This window comes from Osmerus eperlanus, chromosome 14 (assembly GCF_963692335.1).
Source record: "Osmerus eperlanus chromosome 14, fOsmEpe2.1, whole genome shotgun sequence".
Classification (NCBI taxonomy): Eukaryota; Metazoa; Chordata; class Actinopteri; order Osmeriformes; family Osmeridae; genus Osmerus; species Osmerus eperlanus.
In genome coordinates this window covers 2,208,679-2,233,704 of record NC_085031.1, presented here as the reverse complement: position 1 = coordinate 2,233,704, position 25,026 = coordinate 2,208,679, and the positions used below count along the sequence as shown (strand labels likewise).

The following is a 25,026-nucleotide window of genomic DNA, read 5'->3' as shown; positions in this document are numbered from 1 at the left end:
TCAATTATGCAGTTACCTCAATAAACCCCAATAAAACTTATATCAGATATCCACTAATACAAAAGTAAGGATCATTTATGTGTTAGGAGCTGGCAGGTTGTCTTTATATTCTGTCTGTATACTTTTTTCAGTCATATTCTTTTTATAAAACACTACAACGTTTATTGTTGTGTATTGTGTGTAATTGTTGAGGTAGTCACAAATGAATTGAGTCAAGTTTAAGATGAGTCTGAAACATTGTCTTTATAATCTGTCAGGATACTTATGAAAATTGATTTTTCAGTCATATTTACATTTATTAGATGCTCTTTTCCAGAGCGTCTTACAGGAAGTACAGGGACATTCCCCTGAGGCAAATAGGGTGAAGTACCTTGACCTAGGACACAACGTCATTTCTCCAGGCCTGGAATCGAACCAGCAACCTTCTGATTAATAACCTGACTCCCTAACCGCTCAGCCATCTGACCCCCTCTGTAGGCTACTTTTTTATAAAACACTCAAAAGTTTATTGTTCTGTATTGTGTGTAATTGTTGAGGTATTCACAAATAAATGGAGTCAATTTTAAGATGAGTCTGAACATATTTTTTTGAAAACTTGACACTGTAGCCTATATAGGCTGTGTGTAGGCTACATAACAATGTAACACTTACATTATCCAGCTATCTTGTGATTTTATACTGTTAAAATTAGTTTTTGATGATTGGAGGCTAAGACAAATAAAATCTAAATACAAAATAGTTTTAGCGCTGCAAACCAATGAAATCGGCAGCGGGAGAAATCTGATTTCAAAGGCAGCAGGTAGGCTACGTAACTGCAAGGATCCACGTGATCGTCAAGATGCAAAGACAAAAGCAACGACCACAGCAAACGACAGGTGAAGTGGCACATTAACGCAACGCTGCAAAGTAAACGACTGAGAGCAAAGCAATAGCCAAAGACAAAAACAACGACCACAGCAAACGACAGGTGAAGTGGCACATTGTAAACGCAACGCTGCAAAGAAAACGACTGAGAGCAAAGCAATAGCCAAGATAACCAGACGTATTGTACAAAAGCATCGACTTATTTTTGGCACAAATGGTACGCAGCAAATCACAAGAACAGCTGCGAAGTAAACGACTGAGAGCAAAGCAATCGCCAAGATCCATTGTACAAAAGCATCAACTTTTTTGGCACAAATGGAACCCCATATTTTTGGCACAAATGGAACCCCATACGACTCTTTTCATCAGCATTGTGAATGACTCGCGCTTATTTATCCTTGTTCGCGTGCTGGTCTCTGCATCTCTCGCAACAGTTCTGGATCTGTAGTCCACGAGCTAGGTCTAACTAGATACAGGGCTGCTGGCTGTTTTACCTACTTGCTGTGCTTCATGGTCGTTCCGGGTTCCTTGCAAAGCTGAATGACTGCTAGTCAGCATCAGCAGCATCCCTCCAGCGGTTTCTAGCAGCTACAGCTGTTGCCTCATCCGGCTCCGACCGAGACCGTTTAATGTGCGGGGCAAATGAGTGAACTAGTGAAGAGTTTACCGTCCCCTACTCTTTCATGGGTTCAGTCCCCTGGATCGGACACCTACAAAGGTTATCTCTTTAAATGGACCAACTACTTGAAGGGCTACCAACGTCGTTGGTTCGTCCTTAGCAACGGCCTTCTTTCATATTACAGGTAGGATACTGTAATTGCTTGCTAGCTAGCCAGCTAGTCGCATCATCACCATGCTTGCTGGCTAGCTAGCAATCTTTAACTGCTAGATTAGTAGTTATCAGTTTGAGTTATTCGGTGTGCTGACATAATACTGTATAATTACATTGTACTACATTAGCAGTACAGTAGGCTACAACGTAATGTTTCATTTAGGTGCATCTCATTAGCATTTTCTACACATGCCCGTACAGTCAGTAGCCTATCAAATAAAATATTTTGAAAATGTAAGTTCCGCAGCTTTGACGTGCGCACTGTCGCTTTCTAGAAATTGTTTGTGTTTTTCAATTGGTGCTTATTGTTGTGTGTAAACGGAGTATTATGAGTATTCACGTTTATGCCCACACCAAGCTTGTGTTGAAAAGGCATAAGTGAGGGCATTGAAACAGTCTAAGAAAGGTCTGGCAAAGCAAGGACTATGGCAACTGTAAGAAAATAAATTCAAGCAAATACAGTTAGGTCCATAAATATTTGGACATTGACACAATTTTCATCATTTTGGCTCTGTATACCACCACAATGGATTTGAAATGAAACAATCAAGATGTGCTTTAAGAGCAGACTTTCAGCTTTAATTTCAGGGTATTTACATCCAAATCAGGTGAACGGTGTAGGAATTACAATACATTTTATATGTGGCCCCCCCCTTTTTAAGGGACCAAAAGTAATTGGACAATTGGCTGCTCAGCTGTTCCATGGCCAGGTGTATGTTATTCCCTCATGGGAGTTCGTTATTTCATTGACAAGGAGCAGATAAAAGGTCTAGAGTTCATTTCAAGTATGGTATTTGTGTTTGGAATCTGTTGCTGTCAACTCTCAATATGAAGTCCAAAGAGCTGTCACCATCAGTGAAGCAAGCCATCGTTAGGCTGAAAAATCAAAACAAACCTATCAGAGAGATAGCAAAAACATTAGGTGTGGCCAAATCAACTGTTTGGTACATTCTTAAAAAGAAAGAACGCACTGGTGAGCTCAGCAACACCAAAAGACCCGGAAGACCACGGAAAACAACTGTGGTGGATGACAGAAGAATTCTTTCCCTGGTGAAGAAAAACCCCTTCACAACAGTTGGCCAGATCAAGAACACTCTCCAGGAGGTAGGCGTATCTGTGTCAAAGTCAAAAATTAAGAGAAGACTTCACCAGAGTAAATACAGAGGGTTCACCACAAGATGTAAACCATTGGTGAGTCTCAAAAACAGGAAGACCAGATTAGAGTTTGCCCAAAAACATCTAAAAGACCCTGTACAGTTCTGGAACAACATCCTATGGACAGATGAGACCAAGATCAACTTGTACCTGAATGATGGGAAGAGAAGAGTATGGAGAAGGGAAAGAACTGCTCATGATCCAAAGCATGCCACCTCATCAGTGAAGCATGGTGGAGGTAGTGTTATGGCGTGGGCATGTATGGCTGCCAATGGAACTGGTTCCCTTGTATTTATCAATGATGTGACTGCTGACAAATGCAGTAGGATAAATTCTGAAGTGTTTCTGGCAATATTATCTGCTCAGATTCAGCCAAATGCTTCAAAACTCATAGGACGGCGCTTCACAGTGCAGATGGACAATGACCCGAAGCATACTGCGAAAGCAACCAAAGAGTTTTTTAAGGCAAAGAAGTGGAATGTTCTGCAATGGCCAAGTCAATCACCTGACCTAAATCCAATTGAGCATGCATTTCACTTGCTAAAGACAAAACTGAAGGGAAAATGCCCCAAGAACAAGCAGGAACTGAAGACAGTTGCAGTAGAGGCCTGGCAGAGCATCACCAGGGACGAAACCCAGCGTCTGGTGATGTCTATGGGTTCCAGACTTCAGGCTGTCATTGACTGCAAAGGATTTGCAACCAAGTATTAAAAGTGACAATTAGATTTATGATTATGTTAGTTTGTCCAATTATTTTTGGTCCCTTAAAAAGGGGGGGGCCACATATAAAATGTGTTGTAATTCCTACACCGTTCACCTGATTTGGATGTAAATACCCTGAAATTAAAGCTGAAAGTCTGCACTTAAAGCACATTTTGATTGTTTCATTTCAAATCCATTGTGGTGATATACAGAGCCAAAATGATGAAAATTGTGTCAATGTCCAAATACTTATGGACCTAACTGTATGTGTCACACCTCAAACCTGTCTCCATCTATAACCCACTCTAGGCTCCAAGGGAGGGTCCACGTGCTGATAGATCACCTCAAACCCTAAGCCTAATGGATGACCTGTTGTGTTCTGGGCTGTTTTTATGCATGAGCATTGGTAGAATTAGTACAAAGCTTTTTGCCCATACACACCACTCATTAGGCCTACTTCTTTCCGCAGCGTGTTTATGTAACTTTACCAAATCAACATTTCATGCTCAGTCTAGCCTAATGCATGCAAACACTAGCACTTGCATGGATGATGGACAAGATAGCTACATTTTTGTTGAAACAAACTGTGAGAGCCATTGAAAGAAATACTGTGTGTGAAATGGAAATGCATGCACAGGACTAGGGAACACTATAGTTTTCAGCATATTTTCTACAACCTGTGTTTCTTAACCTGTATGATAGGACACAGGCAGAAATGGCACACACCTGCCGGGGCACCATCACCCTTGCAACAGCACACATCGAAGTGGGAGACACTTGCCACTTGGTGTTAACCAGTGGAGGACGCAGCTACCACCTGAAGGCCACGTCAGATGTGGAGTGTCAGCACTGGGTCGCTGCCCTCCAGCAGGCCAAGGCCAATGCCACCCACCTGATGCATCATTCAGGTGAGAAAAGAGATGACCACATTTCTGTTAACTCTGTTAAACAAATTGCTGCAAAACAATGTATTTAATTGGTCATCCTCTCCCTGTGAACAGAATGTCTAGAGAATGGTGGGTTTCAGGTACACCCTCTCACAAATGAATCAGAAGTTGCCTGGTTATTCATGGTCATTTTCAGACATATCACAAGGCAGCCTAAGGCTAAATTTCAAAAGATTGTAACCAGGCCAGCAAACAATCATGGTTGGTTGAACTGTTTACAAATATTTTCTTTGGTGGGACATTAAATGTCTTAAAATATCTGGGGCTATTTGGGCCTTGGTTATATTCAGAATTACATGACATTGTGGTACAGGATAACATTTTGAATCAACTGGAACCACTAATAATATGCTAATATGCTTTGTTAGCCTTTTTCTTTAACTCAAGGTTATGGTTAAATTATTCCAGTGAATGTTATCCATGCCAAGGTTATCTGAGTATTTAAAATGACAGACCACAAGAGGGTGCCCTTGTTTTTCTCTGACTCAGATAAACAAGGTTTAAGTTGAATAAATTGAAAAATGTATTCTATTGGATATTATCTCAGTCAATAACTTAAGGTTCTGCAGGAGAGACCTGTATTTGTATTCCTTTGCTCTACCTTTATATGCTATGATATAACCTTTATATGTATTGGCCCATTTTCCATCCCCCTATTTGCCATGAAGCTGGTTATTTGTCAAATTACTTATCAAATTACCAGAGTTTAGGTGTTGTACTGCCAGATAGTGCTAGGGTAGGCCTTGTGATGGTAGCACATTCTGTCTTTACACTTCCTCTCTATTTCTTTCTGTCTCTATACATCCATTGTTCTTTCTGCCTCCTTCCTCTTTCTACCACCCTCTCTTCCTCTCACACCTCTATAATTGTCATATTTTCTTACAAACTTGCTCCTCTCTCCTTTCCTCCTACTATCCCAGTTTTTTACTTACTATGATGACAGTCAGAGCTGACTGAGTGACCTTCCAGCATTTAGACTCTGCCTCCTCCCACTCTGCAAATGGGAGAGGGAGAGGGAAAGAGGGGAGCAAGCAAGTGAGGGTGAAGGAGCGGCAGGTGGAGAAAAAGAAAGAGGGAGAGAGGGCAACATTTTCCCTCCGCGGCACTAAGGATAAGAGAGAAAGAGAAATGATTGCTGCCTCCTTATTATCTTTTCCTTTGTAAGTATCAATTACCTGTAATTGTTCTGAAGATAGGGTTACTACTGAGCTAATAAATTATTTTAACTGTATAAAATAATTACGACAACACACTAGTCAATGAAAATATGTGGGTGAGTGTGTGGTCATGTGTATTGCCTGTGGGTATTTCCTCAATAGAGACGGCTATTGTTCATTTCTGTCCAGTCAGGTTCCTCAGTTTGAAGAGCTTGGCTGAGATTAGACTGTGTGTGTCAGTGTCTGAGTGTTTATCTGTTGCTTGTCTATCTTGTGTGACTTATTGACTGACTGACTGACTGACGATTATAAACAGCTTTAGTAGGCTATACTGTACTGTACTCTTCAGTGCTGATGTATTCGGGGACAACTGGAATTGTGTCTAACAACCTGCTTTCATGGCACATAAAAGACAGACATACACTGAGGTACCCTTGTGTGAGACTACTTGAGGGAGACTGACAGCCCCCTCCATATGACATTTACATTTAGTCATTTAGCAGACGCTCTTATCCGGAGCGACTTACAGTTAGTACAGGGACATTCCCCCCGAGGCAAGTAGGGTGAAGTGCCTTGCCCAAGGACACAACGTCATTTGGCTCAGCCAGGAATCGAACCGGAAACCTTCTGATTAATAGCCCGATTCCCTAACCGCTCAGCCGTCTGACTCCCTATATATGATCCATATATAGGTATATGGATCATACCCCAGCAGATGCCTGGAGGTGTTTTTAACGCTACATTTAATCCCCACCCCCCTGAGAGCTCATTAATCCAGTTTTTCCTAATTGATCCCCCTCCCCACAGAAGTCTCTAATAAATTATTTCGATAGTAAAGCAATGAGCAGCTCGGACACTGGCCTAAATCTACTACAAACAACTTGTTCGGAAATATTTTCTATATTGTCATAAATTCGGCGTTCAAGTCTGTACAATGTTTTCCAGCAATGTGGTCTTCTCATTAAGGGTTCTTCCATTCGAATTAAGCTCCATGTTTTACCAGAGAGTGTAGTCCCATCGATATTAACACTGTACAGTGTGCCCCCAAACACTGGGGTGTTAGTTTACACTTCTGCTTACTGTGAAACTGGTCTAAGGAGTACAGCTCCTCTGTATTTGTCTGATTTACGTATGGGTCCCTTGTGACGTTGATGATCTCTCAGTAGCAGGAGCCGGTCTACAAAGGATGTATCCCCTTGGTGGCAGATGCCTGGGCGTTCTTCTCCCTTCATCCCTTCCTCCACAAAGCTCCCTGAAACAAATGGTCCAGCTCATTCCAGCTCAGGAAAAGGGGCGGAGGGGGAAGTGAAGTGCGTCATAATTTTTTTCTCACACTGCAGCTAAAAAAAACCCTGCTTTCCCATTTGTGTGAGCCAGTGTTTCCATGGCAACCATTTTTCATTCACAGTTTCCTGCTGGTAGAGCGGATGGGAGCTTTGAGGAACTCTTACTTACTCTCTGCCTCCTGGTCTCTTCAGCTGCACATTTGTGCTGCTGGCTACCTTTTTATTTTATTATGTAACGGAAACTGGGTGAGAAGAATGACCACCATCACAAGAGCAGGAGAGCATCCTATCATACTTGCATTGAAACCTATACAGCACAGAGGCAGTATGAATTAAGCACTTACAGTCTGACTAATGAAGGTGTGTAATGTTTTCCCCCTGTCAATTTATTTATTTATTGAATCTAACCTTTATTCAACCAAGCAAGTCATTAAAAACATATCTTATACAATCATACAATCTTATTTACAATAGCGGCTTGTCTTTCCTGGCCGGTGTTGCAGATGACTCAGGAGACGAGTGTCCCGTGCCTCAGCAGGATCGAAACCTGACCCAGGGGGCCCTCAACACCCTGGCCAGTAAGCTGGACGACCTCAACACCTGCAACGAGCTCATTGGCAAGCACGGTGCTGCTCTGCAGCGCTCCCTCAGCGAGCTTGAGGACCTGCGTGGCCACAGCGACGGCACCGACAAACTCAAGACTGTCAACGAGCGTGCCACGCTCTTCCGAATCACCTCGAATGCTATGATCAATGTGAGCACTGCGGCTCTCAGCTGTCATTGAGTCGTTTTTATTGTTTACCTGAGTCCATCTTACTGTGTGACTAAAGCCAGCCAGCCACTCTGATCCTCTGATCAATACAAGTATAATATTAACATTAGGTGTACTTACTGTATGCTTTACTTTAATGTAACTGATGTTGCTTATTTAATCTATGTGTTATTGGCTTGCGGGTGTGCAGGCATGTCGAGACTTCCTGGACGTAGCAGAGACACACAGTCGTAGGTGGCAGAGGGCCCTGCAGTATGAAAGAGAACAGCGCCACCATCTGGAGGAGACAATCGAGCAGCTAGCCAAGCAGCACAACAGCCTGGAGCGAGCCTGGAGAGAGGCTCCCAGCGCACACACAGGTCAGACACACATAAGTCGGACACGCACAAGTTTGACACACAAATTCCTTCGTTTGACACACGTTCCTTCGTTCCTTCCTTTGACACACGCACACACCCACCTGTTGTAATTTTTGGTAATGCACTAAGATTAGTGGGATATGTCTTTCCTGAATATCAAACATGAATATAATCCAAAATTGTATTGTAGAAGTGCCGACTCAGTAAGTGTGTTTGCGTACATGTTTGTAGCTGAGGGAGCTGGGAGCAATCAGGAGAGGGATGACAGTGACGAGAATGAAGACACAGAGTTCTTTGACGCCATGGAGGACTCTCCCTCCTTTATCACAGTGACGGCCACTGACCACTCTCAGCACAAGTAAGTCAATAAAGAGGAAAGCACTGTCGATGGGCGCATCCAGTCATGGTTAAAGATCTCAGCTCCACTGATCCTTACAGGCATTCTTACTGTTGATATATAATTGACGTATATAACAATTGTGTATCGTTCCCAGGCGTTCAGGCAGTAACCAGAGTATTATGAGTGGAGGGGTTCCCACTGAATGGAGCCACGATGACAATGTGAGTCTGCATGATCATGATCTCAGCCAGAGCACTTCAACACTCAAGAGAGACAAGTCTGCAGAGGGATAAGACTCCTTCACCTCTCTCTGAGACTATATGAGCAGTAGCCTAGTCAAGATTGTGTACATTAACATACAGTTCATTTAGCAGACACTTCTATACAAAGCAACTCAAAAAATGGACAATATCTAACTACTGTTTCATTATTATGGATGTTTCGCAGGACTTGTCAGGTTCTAACCACCTGCAGCTACGTAGGACCCGACGCAGCCGCATCCCAGATAAACCAAACTACTCCCTCAACCTGTGGAGCATCATGAAGAACTGCATTGGAAAGGAGCTGTCCAAGATCCCCATGCCTGTGAGAAAAGACAGAAATGGACATGCTGTCATTCCAAAAAAATATAGTGCTATTTTTCATTCACAATGCAAAAAATGTTTTCCCCCCCTAAAGGTCAATTTCAGTGAGCCGCTTTCGATGTTGCAGCGACTGACTGAGGACCTGGAGTACTGTGAGATCTTGGACAGGGCAGCTCGCTGCGATTCTTCTTTGGACCAGATGTGTCTGGTGGCTGCCTTTTCTGTCTCCTCCTACTCCACCACTGTCCACCGCACTGCCAAGCCCTTCAACCCCCTGCTGGGGGAGACATATGAGCTGGACCGCCTTGATGAATACGGCTATCGCTCCATCTGTGAACAGGTTAGACAATCAGATGCACATACGTTTTTTGTCTGTTTCTCAAATACTGTATGACCTGCCCGTGATTCACAACACACAAAACATATTTACAAGTACATCAAACATATTTACACAGACACACACACACGTGTACACACACACATACACCGATCAGCCATAAACATTATGACCACCTGCCTAATATACCTCTGAAGGTGTACTGTGTTATCTGGCACCATGATGTTAGCAGCTTATCCTTTAAGTCATGCAAGTTGCGAGGTGGAGCCTCTATGGATCGGTGTTGTTTGTCTAGCACATCCCATTTGGAGGCCGATTCAAGGTCTAGTCAACACCTTCAACTCCTTGTTGGGTTCCTCAAACCATTCTTGAAACATTTTAGCTTTGTGGCATGGTGCATTATCCTGCTTAACCCTTGTGTTATCTTCGGGTCATTCTGACCCATCAGTCATTGTGACCCACCGTCGTATTGCGACAACTTTACCGCACACAAAAACAAAGTGAATCATTTTCTTTGAACCGTTGGGCTGTCTCAGACCCCCCACATTGCAAAGGTTAAAAGAAAATTATTTTTATTTGTTTTTGGATTGGGTAAAATTGGGTAAACACAACGATGGTTTGTTATGAACCTTTGGGTCATGTGACCCGAAGGCAGCACAAGGGTTAAAGATGTCACTGCCATCAAAAAATACAGTTTCCTTTGTGAAAGAAATTGGGATTTCCTGTGTGCTTACATTATTCAATAATCAATAGAACTAGTCATTGGATACTAGTTAGTATGTTCTCATGTAAGCTTGCTATTAATAATCCTTGTAGTCATGACAAGGGACATTTACCTAGTACTTTCTCCTGACCCCGAACATCTATTAACCCTGACACAGACACAATCTACTCTTATTAATATCAAGCTTACATGAGAACATACTAACTAGTATCCAATGACTAGTTCTATTGATTAGTGAATAATGTAAGCAGAGAGGAAATCCCAACTTCTTCCACACCATGAAAGGATTTTACATGGTCTGCAGCAATGCTTAGGTAGGTGGTACATGTCAAAGTAACATCCACATGAATGGCAGGACCCAAGGTTTTCCAGCAGAACAATGACCAAAGCATCACACTGCCTCTGCCGGCCTGCCTTCTCCCCATAGTGAATCCTGGTTGCCATGTGCTCGCCAGGTAACCGACGCACACGCACATCAAAGTGCTTCACCAGACCATGCCACCTTCTTTCATTGCTCCGTGGTCCATTTCTGATGCTCACGTGCCCATTGCATGCGCTTTTGGCAGTGGACAGGTCAGCATGAGCACCATGACTGGTCTGAGGCTACACAGCCCCAAATGCAACAAACTGTGATGCACTGTGTGTTCTGACACCTTTGTATCAGAACCAGCATGAACCTTTTCAGCAATTTGAGCTACGGTAGCTTGTCTGTTGGATCTGACCACATGGGCGAGCCTTCGATCCCCACGTGCATCAATGAGCCTTGCCTGCTCATGACCCTGCCAGTTCACTGCTTTTCCTTCCTTGGACCACTTTTGATAGGTATTGACCACTTCAGACCGGGAACACCAGAAAAGCTGCAGTTTTGGAGACGCTTTAAAACAACCTGAAATTACCCGGAACATTTAGTCCCAGAAACTTTTTAAAGGGACCATTAGGTTCTTCCAGACCTTTGTTGTCTGTGTTTCCATCGCAGTCTAAAGTACTGGGAAGTTAGGCAAATGGTCCGGTGACGTATGACTGCGTGCGACTGCTCCTTCTAGTTCAGGAGGGGATGGTAATGTAGAAGACTATACAACAACAATAATGTCATACAAAGCAACAGACATATTTGTGCAACAACAACAGAGACTTGGGGGGAAAAAAGGGTGGTGGAGTACTCCAAAAGTTCCTACTTCCTGGGCATAGTTCCTGTGGTGGAAACATGGCTTTTCATGCCTAATATATCCCACCCACTGACAGATGTCATGATAATGAGATATTCAGTGTTATTCACTTCACCTGCAGTGGTCAAAATGTTATGGTTGATCTCTACTCACACACACTTGGAACACTTACACACGCAAATTCACACACACATAAATACTAGGGGTGGAACGGTACACTGAAGTCAGGTTCGGTTCATAACGCGGTTCAGACATCACGGTTCGGTACGAGTTCGGTACAACGGAGGGAAAAGCAAAACAAACCAGGTTCATCTACGAGTGAATACGGCGCATTGAAGATGACATGTAAATTCCGATTGCGTGAGTAATTTATTTGGCCCAATTTCTATGTGTATCTAATGTCTGGTTAAGCACTGTAGGGAGAAGTTTTTTTTTTCTCGTTCCAGTGATTGGCACACCTGGGTGATGGCGTCGGATATTTAGCACACGCCAGATGCATTATATGCGTTAGCATGTTAGATGTATTTCCACTCACATACCCCACAACCAGTGACGTGCCGTGATGTGAGGCTAGGCACTTTAATGGGAAAATGTGTCCAAACTTTTAACTGGTACTGTACATGTTGAAGAATACAGGATCGAAGTGCGCAAGTGAGTTGTTCGCTTGTTGTCCGCAGTGAACGGACAGTAAAGGCACTGCTCCGGGAGTTGACGTCACGCAATCCCAGCATGCACCGGTCATCGCCATTTTGGCAGTAAAGTGGAGAGCCAAGTGGAGCGCCAGAGTGTACATACATATATACTTACATACATATTATACATAGTTTAATTTGCTGCCTATTTCAGTAAACGTTGATTTAACATGGTGGATAGCTGCTGTGCGCCGGGATGCCTGAACCATCGGGGAAAAGATTAAGGGAGAGCATTTTATAGGATTCCTAAGATCCAGAGAGAAGAACCCCATAATTCCTGACAACCACCCATGGCTTCAACTGAAGATCATTCAGTCTCTTGGAATGGCTTATCTGTAATGAATGTTATGGCATTTTTGTGATGAAAAGTGCACTGATATAATGAATGTTAGCCAAAGTTAGTAGCTAACCGTTGACGAACGTTACAGACTAGCTAACACTAGCTAGCTATAGAAGTTATAAAACTGACTGCATTAGCTAACGTTACACATAGCAATTTGTAGCCGGTAGACTTCAAAGCTGAATATTCATCACTAATCCCGCTGATTGCGTCCATTTATATCCCTCCAGGCTTTTGTAGGCTTTCAAAGATTCTCCAGAGTAGGACGAATGAAAGTTGATAGTTGTAAATATCTGGATACAGAAGGTCATGGAAGCCTTCCGTTTCACTCGTAAAGGTCGTAAAACCTTTACCTTGCCTACCCAGACTGCACGTCACTGCCCACAACTGCTGAACAACGCCGACACACAGTACTCGTCTTATCCACCACTCTCTCGCCTGTACTACTGTAACTTAATAGCAAACCAAAGTTTTCCCAAACTTGCAATCTTAAAAAGGCCGGCGGGTCCTCTATCTCTCTTGGGTCGCCATACTCGTCCTTAGTGCTGCTAGCTAGCCTATCTCTGACTCACGGCGGCGCTAAACCGGAGCTTCAGAGCTACAGATTATATGTCCCGAAAGAACACAAGTATCTAACAGTAGTTCCGCATTACATTAATTAATTTGCACGCGAGTTTTATTTATTTTTATACCGTGTATTCTCCGTGTAATTTCATGAACCGTACGGTTCGGTACGAATACATGTACCGTTCCACCCCTAATAAATACATATGCATGCTGTGCTTATGCTACCGCTCAGGTCAGCCACCACCCACCAGCTGCTGCCCACCATGTGACATCACAGCGAGGCTGGACCCTGTGGCAGGAAATCACCATTGACAGCAAGTTCCGGGGAAAGTACATCTCTGTCATGCCATTAGGTGAGCCCCAAACATCATCCTTTTAACATCAAACACTGATTATATCCAGAGGTACAAGTAGCAATGTGAATAGGCTGTTTGATACTAATAGAGTTCTTTGTTATGGTTGATACCATACCAAAACCAGTTATGCTGATCATAGGTGCAGTTCTATGGAAAGCCCTCTGTGACATTGCTATACATGCTATAATGAGGGCATACAAATAAGATTTGATTGTGTTCTACTTCTCTTTCCTGCTCTCTTCTCTCTGTAGGCAGCATCCATCTGCAGTTCCACTCCTGTGGGAACCACTATGTGTGGAGCAAGATCACCTCCACAGTGCACAACATCATTGTGGGCAAACTGTGGATTGACCAGGTGTGGGCGTATTGCACGTTAAGTGTCTGTTTGTTTGGTCCACTCTGTCTGTTTTGTCAGCCCGTTACAAGGCAGAATCAGCGTAGTGGCTTCCCCCAGACGGCATGGGTTACCCATGACTTATCAGTTCACCGTGTTTGACAGACAACCAATCCAATATGGGTGTCTTATGCTTAATTTGTACTGCACTTTGTCTCTTAATCTCTTTCTCTCCATCTCTTACTCTTTCTTACTCATGCAGTGACCTCAACAGTACTTAGCAGAACGATGAATAACAAGTTGACCATGGCATTTAGTTTTTCATAGCATTTAATGACACCATGAATGTTTTATGTATGAAGGTAGTTTTTAACTTGAGATCTCTTTTTCTTCAGTCTGGGGACATTGAAATTGCCAATCACAGGACCAAGGACACCTGCCACCTCAAGTTTTCTCCCTACAGCTACTTCTCCAGAGACGTCCCTCGCAAGGTACATTGTGTACTCTCTATTGGACTCAGGTGTACCTTTCTGTATCCTCACTGCGGAAAACAAGTTATTCTCTTGTCTTCCTCCTATATTTACCTATCCTCTTCTTCCTCTTTTTGTCTCCCTCTCTCACTTCCTCTCGATGTTGTGTCTTGTATCTCCCCTATCTCCAGGTAACAGGGGTAGTGGCCAACAGCGAGGGGATAGCTCACTACATCCTGTCAGGCACGTGGGATGACAAAATGGAAAGCGCCAAGATTGTGGAAAGCAGTCGGGGGTGTGGAGGATCAGAGGGTAAACAGAAGACCGTGTACCAGACCCTCCAACCCAAACTGCTGTGGAAAAAATACCCTCTTCCGTAAGAACAGCTGGCTAGTCACTCCAGCACACTCACTTTAGGCTTTCTGTAGACCACCCAGCCATTAAGTATTATCAGATATGCTGTCAATCTATATTTCCACTCTCTCTTATTTTTCCCTGCTCTTCTTCTCTGTCCACCGCAACAGGGCTAATGCTGAGAACATGCACTTCTTCTCTTCCCTGGCTCTGACACTGAATGAGCTAGAGGACGGAGTGGCCCCAACAGACAGCCGCCTGCGGCCTGACCAACGCCTTATGGAGGCGGGGTTGTGGGATGAGGCCAACACCCAGAAACAGCGTCTGGAAGAGCGTCAGAGACTAGACAGAAGGAGAAGGGAGGCGCAGGCCAACCAGGCTCTAGAGGAAGGTGAGAGAAAGAGAATTACAATTACACTGTCAAAATAGAAAGTATAATTTTATGCATGTTGATCAATCTCTGTATGTGTCTGACGCCCTCAGGCCAGGAAATAGAAGGCTACCAGCCACTGTGGTTTGAGAGGAAAACAGACGATTCTTCGGGAGAGAGCAGCTACGTGTACAGGGGAGGGTACTGGGAGGCCAAGGACAGACAGGACTGGAGCCAATGCCCAGAGATCTTCTAAATCCCCCCCCCAGACAGTGTGGCCCTCCCTGAAAACATTTAAGCACTGAGATAAACACACTTTCTTCTTCTTTGTTCATGTACCACTCAGAACAAACTAACTTTTTTTTTTCTTAACACCTGTGTATGAAGGTCAATTTGTGTCAAAATTCATATTCAGTTTTAAACTTGCTAATCTTTTTGACACTTATTAACCTTCCTACAAGTATGTTTCCCCTAGCATCGCCTTAATGAGTACTAAGTTTGTGTGTTTGAGATCGTTTGTGTATGTGTGCGTGATCAATAGATTGTGTGTGTCAGAAAGAGAGTGTCAGAGGAACACATTGCATGGAGCCAATATCTATTTCACAAGGTTCCTTTGGGATGTCAGGTGTATCAGTAGTCATTTAACAAGTGAATGCAACTCTTGTGTTTTAAAGGCTGATGGGCTCAGTTAATTGGTTAAGATAAGTAGTCAAGCCTTTTAACTGGGGGCAGTGTATGAGGGAGGGAAGGCTGTGTGTGTGTGTGTGTGTGTGTGAAAGGTGGGTGGGTGAGGTTGATGTTCGGAGCCAGTTTAATGTCCTGTTCTTGGTTTTGAACAAAATGTTCCTCCTACCGGAGATTTCAGAGGTTTGCATTAACTCTGCATTGTGACTGACCAGAGCAACTACTAGAAGGCAGAAAAACAATATATTAAAAACATAAAAAACTACAGTAAAGACAAAACTACAACTTGAATGGCTCCTGGACATAGTAATATACATAGCAAATATGTCACATGAATGGGGTGTGTTTTGGGAAACTCAAACTTTGGTGAGTGTTCCAATGCAGCGTGAGTGCACTCCTGGTGTTTTTGTTCATGGTGTTTTTCCTAGCTGAGCATGAATAAGCACATGTGTGATGGAGGCTGCTAACACCAGATGCACCTTTGGTTCAGGACTTGTTCAGTTCAAAATCATTACATGAGTTTTGTGGAGAATATATTAACTTGTAACCCACACAATTGGTAAAGATATTGATTGTGTTACATCTGTTGACTGTGTTCCTATTTGGGGTTGTTTAATTCTGTGTGTGCCACCCTTAGTCACACATCCTAGGTCCAGGTTCTTTTGTACAGATGTTCTTTATTGCGCCGACAAAGACAGACACCAAAACACCGTAGAACTATGCAGAAATTAATAAAATACATACAGCAATCAATCATACGTTCATAAACACTCAAATGTCATTAAAATAATAACCAAACAAACGCAACATACCACTTTTGCCTGCTTGTGGACTAAGAGTGGATGGATATACAGCTTGCACCGTCTTCTCCAATTAGCTCAACCTTAGCTAACTTAACCCTTGTGCTGCTTTCGGGTCACATGACCCAAAGGTTCATAACGAACCATCGTTGTGTTTACCCAATTTTACCCAATACAAAAACAAATAAAAATAATTTTCTTTTAACCTTCGCAATGTGGGGGGTCTGAGACAGCCCAACGGTTAAAAGAAAATGCTTCACTTTGTTTTTGTAGGCGGTAAAGTTGTCGCAATACGACGGTGGGTCACAATGACTGATGGGTCAGAATGACCCGAAGATAACACAAGGGTTAAACACGCGGACATCAATTATTTTATACGCTCAACAGGAAGTGACATGCCACATGTATGATAGCTCAAGATGCCACATAGTGGAGAAACAATATAAAACTTGTGACCGCAATTACACTCCCACCATCACACAAGGTGTGATCTTAAATACCCAAAGGTTAGTTCAAACATATAATTCTTCAGTTAACAAAACACAGTACATGAACACATTTCAGTTGCATTTGAGAAACATTAAACTTTCACTTAAATCAGATTCAAGTAAAGATACTGTTTTGTGTATGGGTCTGTCTAGATATACTGGCTTAGTGGTGCGTGCACCTTTGCTGTCTAGTGTTGCATCACTGACCAAAAGTTTGACCTTCCTGACCCACCCATCAGATCCTGGGAAGACTTCAACCACTTTAGCAAGCTTCCAACGGTTCCATGGTGCCAGGTCATCTTGAAGTAGGACAACGTCATTGACATTTACGTCTTGGCGATTCTTATTCCACTTACTCCTTTGTTGCAAATTCAAAATATACTCCTTCTTCCACCTGGTCCAGAACTCATTAGCCAGGAATTGAACTCTCTTCCATCTCTTCTTTAGATAGAGATCTTCTCTAGAGAACTCTCCAGGTGGTGGTGCAATAATCTCAGACTTCATAGTTAAGATATGATTTGGCATTAATGGCTCTGGTGCCAATGGATCGTTGAGGTGTTCAGAGGTCAAAGGTCGACTATTCACGATTGCCATGGCTTCGTACATGAAAGTTCTAAGTGAAGAACTGTCCAGGGTTCTGGCAGACTGATCCAAGATGGCTGTCAAGACACTCCTCACTGTTCGGATCTGTCGCTCCCAAACTCCGCCCATGTGACTGGAGGAAGGCGGATTCAGGATGAAGCGACAGCCTAGCTCTTTCACGCGCTCTTGAGTGAATCCTTTCATGAGTTCCATGAACACTCTCTTCGCACCGACAAAGTTAGTGCCTTGGTCGCTATGAAGCTGACTTACATTGCCACGGATGGAAATGAAGCAACGCAATGCATTAAGAAATGCGTCAGAACTGAGATCATCAAGCACTTCAATATGAACAGCTCTAGAACACATGCAAGTGAACAGAAGGCCATATTGTTTCAACTCTTTTCTTCCATCCTTCACATAGAATGGTCCGAAACAGTCCATTCCACTGTATGTAAATGGAGGGGTAGGTTCTAATCTTTCAGGCGGTAGATCATCCATGATTTGTTCTTGAATGCATTTACGATACTTCCTGCATTTCACGCATTTGTAGATGATGGAGGACACTTCACTGCTACATCCCAGAATCCAAAAGCCATTAGAGCGGATCTCATTCATGGTCATGCCACGACCTTGATGGCAAATCCGTTTATGAAAATGCTTGATGAGTAGACGAGAAACATGATGTCCCTTAGGAAGAATAGCGGGATGCTTGACATAGGGATGGAGTGCTGCGCGAGTCAATCTTCCTATCACCCGCAAAATATCCTGGTCATCCACAAATGGACTTAACTTGTGCAGTCTGGAAGACTGGTTTGATTTCACCTCTTTCCTTTGCTTAAGAGCCTTGATTTCTTCCCTGAAGACTTCTTCTTGGACTAAGCGGATTATGAATTGTTCAGCATCTCTTCTTTCATCAAGTGATGTGGACTCTGATCTTCCTTCCAGCCCTTTCATATTCCTTGCACAGCGCTTGAGTCTTGCTACGGCCTTCGCCATTTTACTCCAGTCTGATAACCTTTGCAAGCAATCCAACAGAGATATCTTCTCCGTTACTTTGGTTGTGTGGACTTGGCCCTTTTTGAGCTCTGGGTCACCATCACTCACTTCCACCTTGACCTCTTCTTTGGAGAGTTCTCTTTGCCACAGGAAACTTGGCCCAGTGAACCAATTTGACTCCATGAGCTCCTTTGCTGTGAGCCCACGAGAGGCATGGTCAGCTGGGTTATGTTCTGTAGTCACATGCCTCCATTGATGAGGTTCTGTGCTTGACTTGATCTTCTGAATTCTATTGGCCACAAAGACATGAAACCGTCTTGCCTCATTGTTAATGTAGCCCAGAACGACCTTAGAATCGGTCCAATAGTATTCACTGAGCTGACTCAATTCCAGTTCTCTTTTAAGCAGATCACCTGTTCTGGTGGCGATGACGGCAGCAGAGAGCTTTAATCTAGGGATGGTTGTCACTTTCGTTGGTGCCACTCTGGCCTTCCCCATGACAAGCGTGCAATGCACCTCACCAGATAGGGTCACAGTCAGGTAAGAGGTAAGAGCAGACTCCATAGCCGGTCGTGCTGCCGTCAGAAGAATTGTGCAATTCATGACACTGAACATCTTTAAATGTTGGTGGCACATAGCAGCGGGATATCTTTATTGCTGACAGATCAAGGAGGTCTTGAAGCCAAGCTTCCCAATGAGGCTTGAGGTCATCTGGAAGTGGCTCGTCCCAGCCCACCTTGTCTCTACACATGGTTTGCAGTATTCTTTTCCCAACTAGAATGAAGGGTGCCACAAATCCAAGGGGATCAAAAATTGAGGCCACTGTGGACAGAACGCCTCTTCTGGTGAATGGGTTTTCCTTCACGGTCACTCGGAATTGTAATGTGTCGGATTCCACACACCACTGTACTCCAAGTGCCCGTTCTACCTTGGACTCTCCTAGGGTAAGGTCAAAGTCAGCTGCACCTTCAGCACATTCTTCTCTTGGGAGAGAAGCAACCACCTGCTTACTGTTGGAAATGAACTTGTGCAGGTGGAGCTTCCCAGACTTCTCTCGAAAGCTGGATAGTCTCGGACTCTGTCGACACTTGTCAGACCGTCGTCGACATAGAAGTCGCGTTGTATTAATCTTACTGCAGCTTGACTGAACTTGCCCTCACCTTGAGCAGCGAGATACTTGAGTCCAAAGTTTGCGCATCCAGGCGAGGAGGCAGCGCCGAACAGGTGGACTCTCATTCGGAATACTGATGGCTGAGCTTCCAGTTCACCCTCTTCCCACCACAAGAATCTGAGGTAGTCTTGATCTTCCTGTGTGACATGGAACTGATGGAACATGCGCTCTACGTCGCACATGATGGCCACTTGACCCTTACGGAAACGACACAGGACTCCCACAAGGGTGTTTGTGAGGTCTGGTCCAGTCAGTAGATGTTCATTCAGGTAAGTACCATGAAACTTTGCAGAGCAGTCAAAGACACTGGCACTTTGACTGCTGGCTGGACCAGACACTGGCAATATCCTACACGGATATTGCCAGGCTTCTGGGGGTGATAAACCCCATGGTGAGGGATGTACCAGGCTGGCCGACTACTAATCTCCCACTCCGGAACCTTTTCTGCATTGCCTCTGGCAAAAATATCCGCCATGAAGGCCATGTAGTCTTTATAGTACTGTCCATCTTTCCTGAAGCGTCTCTTTAGACACTGAAGTCGATGTTCTGCACAAGCCTTGTTGTTTGGCAGAATTGGCCTTTCTTCTTTGAAGGGCAGTGGCATCACTAAATGCCCGTTCTTCTGCTTGATACCTTGTTTCAGCATGGCTAAAAAAACACAGGTCTTCTTGGGACATGGCTACATCTTCGCCAGTCCTCTCTGTGAAATCCGACTCAAAGATCGATGTCTGCTGGAGTAAGTATTTCCTTCACTTTAGTCCGGCACACAAAGTGGACCTCAGTCTGAGAGGTGGTTGAGTGGCTGGAAAGACTTCTCTTGAGATGATTCGATGACTGACTCCGATTTCATCTTCAAAATCACCATCAAAATCACTGTAGCCAATGATGCTCCACCCCAACACAGACTTCTGGGCAAATGGCTGGCCTTCTCCGCCACTGATCACATTTCTTGGAAGCAAGACTTGGGGGCAGTTATAGCCAATCAGCAATCCCACTTCACAGTCAAGTTCAGATGGCATCTCATCAGCTAGATGTTCTAGATGAGGCCAACCTTTTGCAGTTTTGCATGTGGGTATGTCGGATTTATTGGCAGGTATGTATTCTCTGGTGTATGTTACTGGGAGCTTGATTCTTTCTTCAGACATCAAGCCTCTTACTTGTAGTCCATACAACTTGTGACTCGACACAACCTTTGTTCTTGACGTGATTGTGGAGATCTTGAGTCTCACAGGGTCTTGCTTGACGTGCAACAGATCAGCTATATCCTTTAGAATAAAAGTGGTGTCGCTCTGAGTGTCGAGAAAGGCATACACCAAAACCTCTTCCTCAAGATTAGCTGCTGTTGACACGTACAAAGGAAGGATTGACGAGGTGTGAGTGCTTTTCTTCTTCTGAATGACTCTGTTGGAGGTTGCTTGCTGCGTCTCTAGATGGTCATTGGGTTGCTCAGGCCTTCTTTCTGCAGACCAAACACCAGGGGCTGTGTTTGGTGAGTTCTGAGTCTTGGGTTTCTCTCCCAATCTTGATGCAGACAGGTTGGATGACGTTTGTTGCATTTCTCACAGACGCTTCTTGAGATGCAGCACTTGGAATTGTGACCGATCTTGAGACAGCCAAAGCACAGCTTCTCTGATTGAACAAATTTCACTCTTTCTTCAACTGGCTTTTCCATGATCTTTCGACATTTATGCAAAGTATGTCCATGCCTTTTGCAAAAAACACACACAGAGTTGCTCTTCTCACTTGAACTTGTGGTAAACGTCTTGGCGCTTGAGTTACGATTTCTGTGAAGCTTGTGATCTGGATCGCTTTGTCTAGACCCTTCTTGTTCTGTTGGCCTTAATGCTTGCAATGAGGTGATAGGATTACAGGCAATCCTGGCTTCTTTGTTGAGAAAATGAACGAAGTATTTGAAGTCAGGAAAGGCTTTGCGTTCATCTTGAAAGATTGTAGCTGTTCTGTTCCAACGGGAACTCAACCAGTCAGGCAACTTGGCGATGATTCTCTGATTTTCAACAGTCATTCAGAGTTTGCAAGCCCTGAATATAAGGCATGGCGGTTTCAACGCTCATTAAGAAGTCTACAAACTCACGAAGATCCTTACTGTCTTTAGAAGCAATCTTATGCCATGACTGTATTTTGTCTCTGTATGCTTTGCCAACTATGAAGGGATTTCCAAAGCGGTCATCAAGTATGTCCCAGGCATCACGATAGGCATCTTGTGTTCCGATTAGGGAATATCCTTCAATAGCTCGTTTGGCCAAGCCGCCTACGTACTTGCGTAGAAAAAATAGTTTTTCTTGGGCAGGCAAATTCTTACGATCTATTAATGTCTGAAAGGACAGCTTCCAGTCTGTGTACTGCAAGGGATCTCCGAAGAAGACAGCAGGTTCTGGAATCGGAATCCTGTTAGCTGTTATTGCCTCTGCAAGCATTTTCACAAGGTCATTGGTAGCTGAAGGTGCAGTAGCTAGTATGTCTGCTTGAGGTACAGCTGCTGCATGACTGGGGCCTTGTAGGAGGGGAGAGGATGGTCTAATTGAAGGGACCCTACCTTGCACGGACACAAGTGGAGGAACAAGAAGGCCAGGCAAGTTGAGTGCGGTGACACGACTGCCTTGTCTATCTAGAGAGGCTAAAGCAGGGAGGTCTTCTGGCTCTTCCCCAGCATAAACCTGTAGTCTGGCCTGTGCAGCATTATGCTTTTTCAGTTCCTCCAATCGCTCCACTTCTTTTCTCTTTTCCTCCAATCTCCTTTTTCTTGCAGAGCTTTCTGCTACAAACAGAGCTTTTTGCCTTGAATTCTCTCTCTTTATTTGCCATGAAAGTTTGCACAGACAAGGAATTTACTTTGGCTGGAGAGCCTACCTAGGCAGCCATTTTCGGCGCCAACTAGAAAGTTACAGCATAACATGAGGAGAGAAAAAGGCAACCCCCAGACAATGCTCCTAGAGGAGTACAGTGTGGGAACAGACAAAAACCTCAGCACATAAGCACAAATTTACAAAAACACGTGACTTGCAACGGGGAGTGGGGGGAGGTAGACAAGCAACATCTGGACCTGCAGCCATGGTAGGCGCTGGACACAGACCCGCCAGCCACCCTTGGGAAACAAGCAGGCGAAGGCGTTTGATGGGGGTGGGGGGGTGGTGATATCTGTAGTAGGTGAAAGTTAATGTGTGAGTAGGTCTGGGTTGGCGCCCTTGACCTAGGCCACAATCAGTATGATTTAATCTATGCAGATTGTGTTGGCCAGGAGACATCCTTGGTCATGACCCGGGCAGAGACCAAGAATGACGTTAACATCAACTTGATGGGCATTAAGGGCAGTGACAACTTCAGAAATAAACTCTGGAGCTTCTTTGTGTTTAATGGATCTTTTTAATCCATTGATATGTTACTTCCACCTTGTATACATGCATCTTCAAGTCTCTTCTTAGATCATTCAGTTTAGCATCTTGCAACACCTTTCCCTTTTCAGTGAGTGTGCGTGTGCGTTGACTTTTACGAACGCCTAGGGTTTCAACTGAATCATCAACATTTGGGCTTTTGTGTGCCTGTTGAATTTGTGTACTCTTCAATTTGTTTATCTTCGTCAACTTGTTCCTTATTCGTATCTTCTGGATGAGGAAGATTTGTCTTTTCACTAGTGTCTGAAATGTTAAATTACTATCTGGTATCAAAATTATGCTTGAGGATTAAGCTAATTTGCTATTAAAATAGCCAGTGAAATGTTGCATCAGTATTCAGTAAACTGCAATGTTAGTGTTTGAACATTAAACTTAATGTGTCAGTTAAGGCGAATGTGAATTGAAATCTAAATGATATCAGAGTTAGAATAGTCTATAGGTACAGGAGCAGTGTTAGACTAGGTTACAATGCAATATCAAAATTGAGATGTTAACCTTTAACATAGCATTTAGCATTTAAGTCCGACTAGGCTACGATGCAAGTCAAGTGTAACACAGCAATAGCAACTAGCATTCAATATTCACACAACATTAATCAATGCAACTTTCAAATGGGCAAATCCTAGAAATACCCTTGAAACAATTCGATGAATTCGATGTCCATAAATCTTTAGAACGCACGGGAGGACGTGAGATTGAAAGTTCCAAAAACAGTTCACAGAGGCTACTTGCGCGACTTCCAAGACACCAACTTTAAGTGCTTGCTTGTTTGCTTAGCCTTACTTGTCTGCTAGCTGCTTTACGCCTGGGACACACCGGACCTGGACGCGCCGCGCAGCGCCACGATCGGCTACGATCGGCTACAACTGAGCAAAAGCTGTTCACACCAGACGCGCATTTCTCTGCGCCGGTCACCAAGCCTTTCAGCTACTCTGAGCTTTCCTTTACGCTGACATGGTACATAAACATGGCATTGGCTATATCCCAGCATTGATCCTTATCTACGTTGTCCTTGTAAAATTGTTGCTGACATACAACAACTCCCTGTGCTTTTCGACTTCGAGAATTCATTTGATGCTGATTTTAGAAATCTACTTGGGGGTTCTCTCTCGGTAGGCTATGTCTGCTTGTGTGTTGTGTGCAACGCGTGACAACTCGTTTCTCTCAAACAAACAAAACAACTACGGGCATGCTAGCTCAACGGATCTATCCGTTTATTTTCATTCGTTTTCATCAGGGTAACCACATGTAAAGGATGTTCGTTACCAACATTGTGTAATTATAAAGTCTACAACTTTACAAATGTTCACCGTAGTCTACAATTAATGGAGTAAAATCTTAACATGTTTTTTTATTCAAATATATCAACTAATATGGTGTATTTCATCATCCTGCAGCCGATTTCGCAAAAATTAGACCAGCTGCCGAAACAATCGCTGCAGATCGCAGGCGATCGCAGGTGATCGCAGGCAATCGCAGCGCTTCGCAGCCAGTGTGGTCGGTCCCATTTGATAACATGGGCGCCGAAAGAAAAAAGGAGGCGCTTCCAGGCGCGTCGCAGCAGATTGCAGCCGATCGCAGGCAGTGTGTCCCAGGCGTTAGTCCTTCAAACGAAATCGATCCCGGAATGCGTTACTTCTTTGCCGAACACGAAAGGTCTCTTATTTGCTTGCCGACCTCAACGTGCAGGTAACTTCTGGTCCTCGACTTCACCGATGCAGCAAGTGTTCTACTGTGCCGCCCTTAGTCCTAGGTCCAGGTTCTTTTGTACAGATGTTCTTTATTGCGCCGACAAAGACAGACACCAAAACACCGTAGAACTATGCAGAAATGAATAAAATACATACAGCAATCAATCATACGTTCATAAACACTCAAATGTTATTAAAATAATAACCAAACAAACGCAACATACCACTTTTGCCTGCTTGTGGACTAAAGGCCGAAATATGCTTCTGCGTCTCCGTTTACGGATGGGCGGGCGCACGGATACGCACGGATACGGACGGATAGACTTCGTTTATGGTTCTCCGTAGGCTGTGGGTGCTGAAAACAATTCACAGCCAGAAGAGTAGGTGGCGCAACGTTTTTTTGTAAGTCGTCGTGGAGTGTTTATTTACCTAGGTTATCGAGAAGTCGGAGCAAATTTACAAATTAGCCGTTTCATCAATAAAATACGCACATTTT

At 43.9% G+C, this 25,026-nt stretch overlaps 1 protein-coding gene across 1 annotated transcript; it reads left to right on the top strand.

The window, feature by feature from the left end:
- The first annotated feature begins 1,288 nt into the window (after positions 1–1,288).
- On the top strand, positions 1,289–15,969 carry osbp2a (oxysterol binding protein 2a). Its single transcript, XM_062478525.1, has 14 exons — positions 1,289–1,667; positions 4,256–4,461; positions 7,447–7,697; positions 7,906–8,074; positions 8,306–8,432; positions 8,569–8,635; positions 8,862–8,999; positions 9,093–9,338; positions 13,057–13,177; positions 13,432–13,535; positions 13,910–14,005; positions 14,176–14,360; positions 14,509–14,729; positions 14,822–15,969. Exons 1-14 carry the CDS (start codon positions 1,507–1,509, stop codon positions 14,962–14,964), a joined length of 2,235 nt encoding a protein of 744 aa, XP_062334509.1. The 5' UTR covers positions 1,289–1,506; the 3' UTR covers positions 14,965–15,969.
- Positions 15,970–25,026: the final 9,057 nt, after the last annotated feature.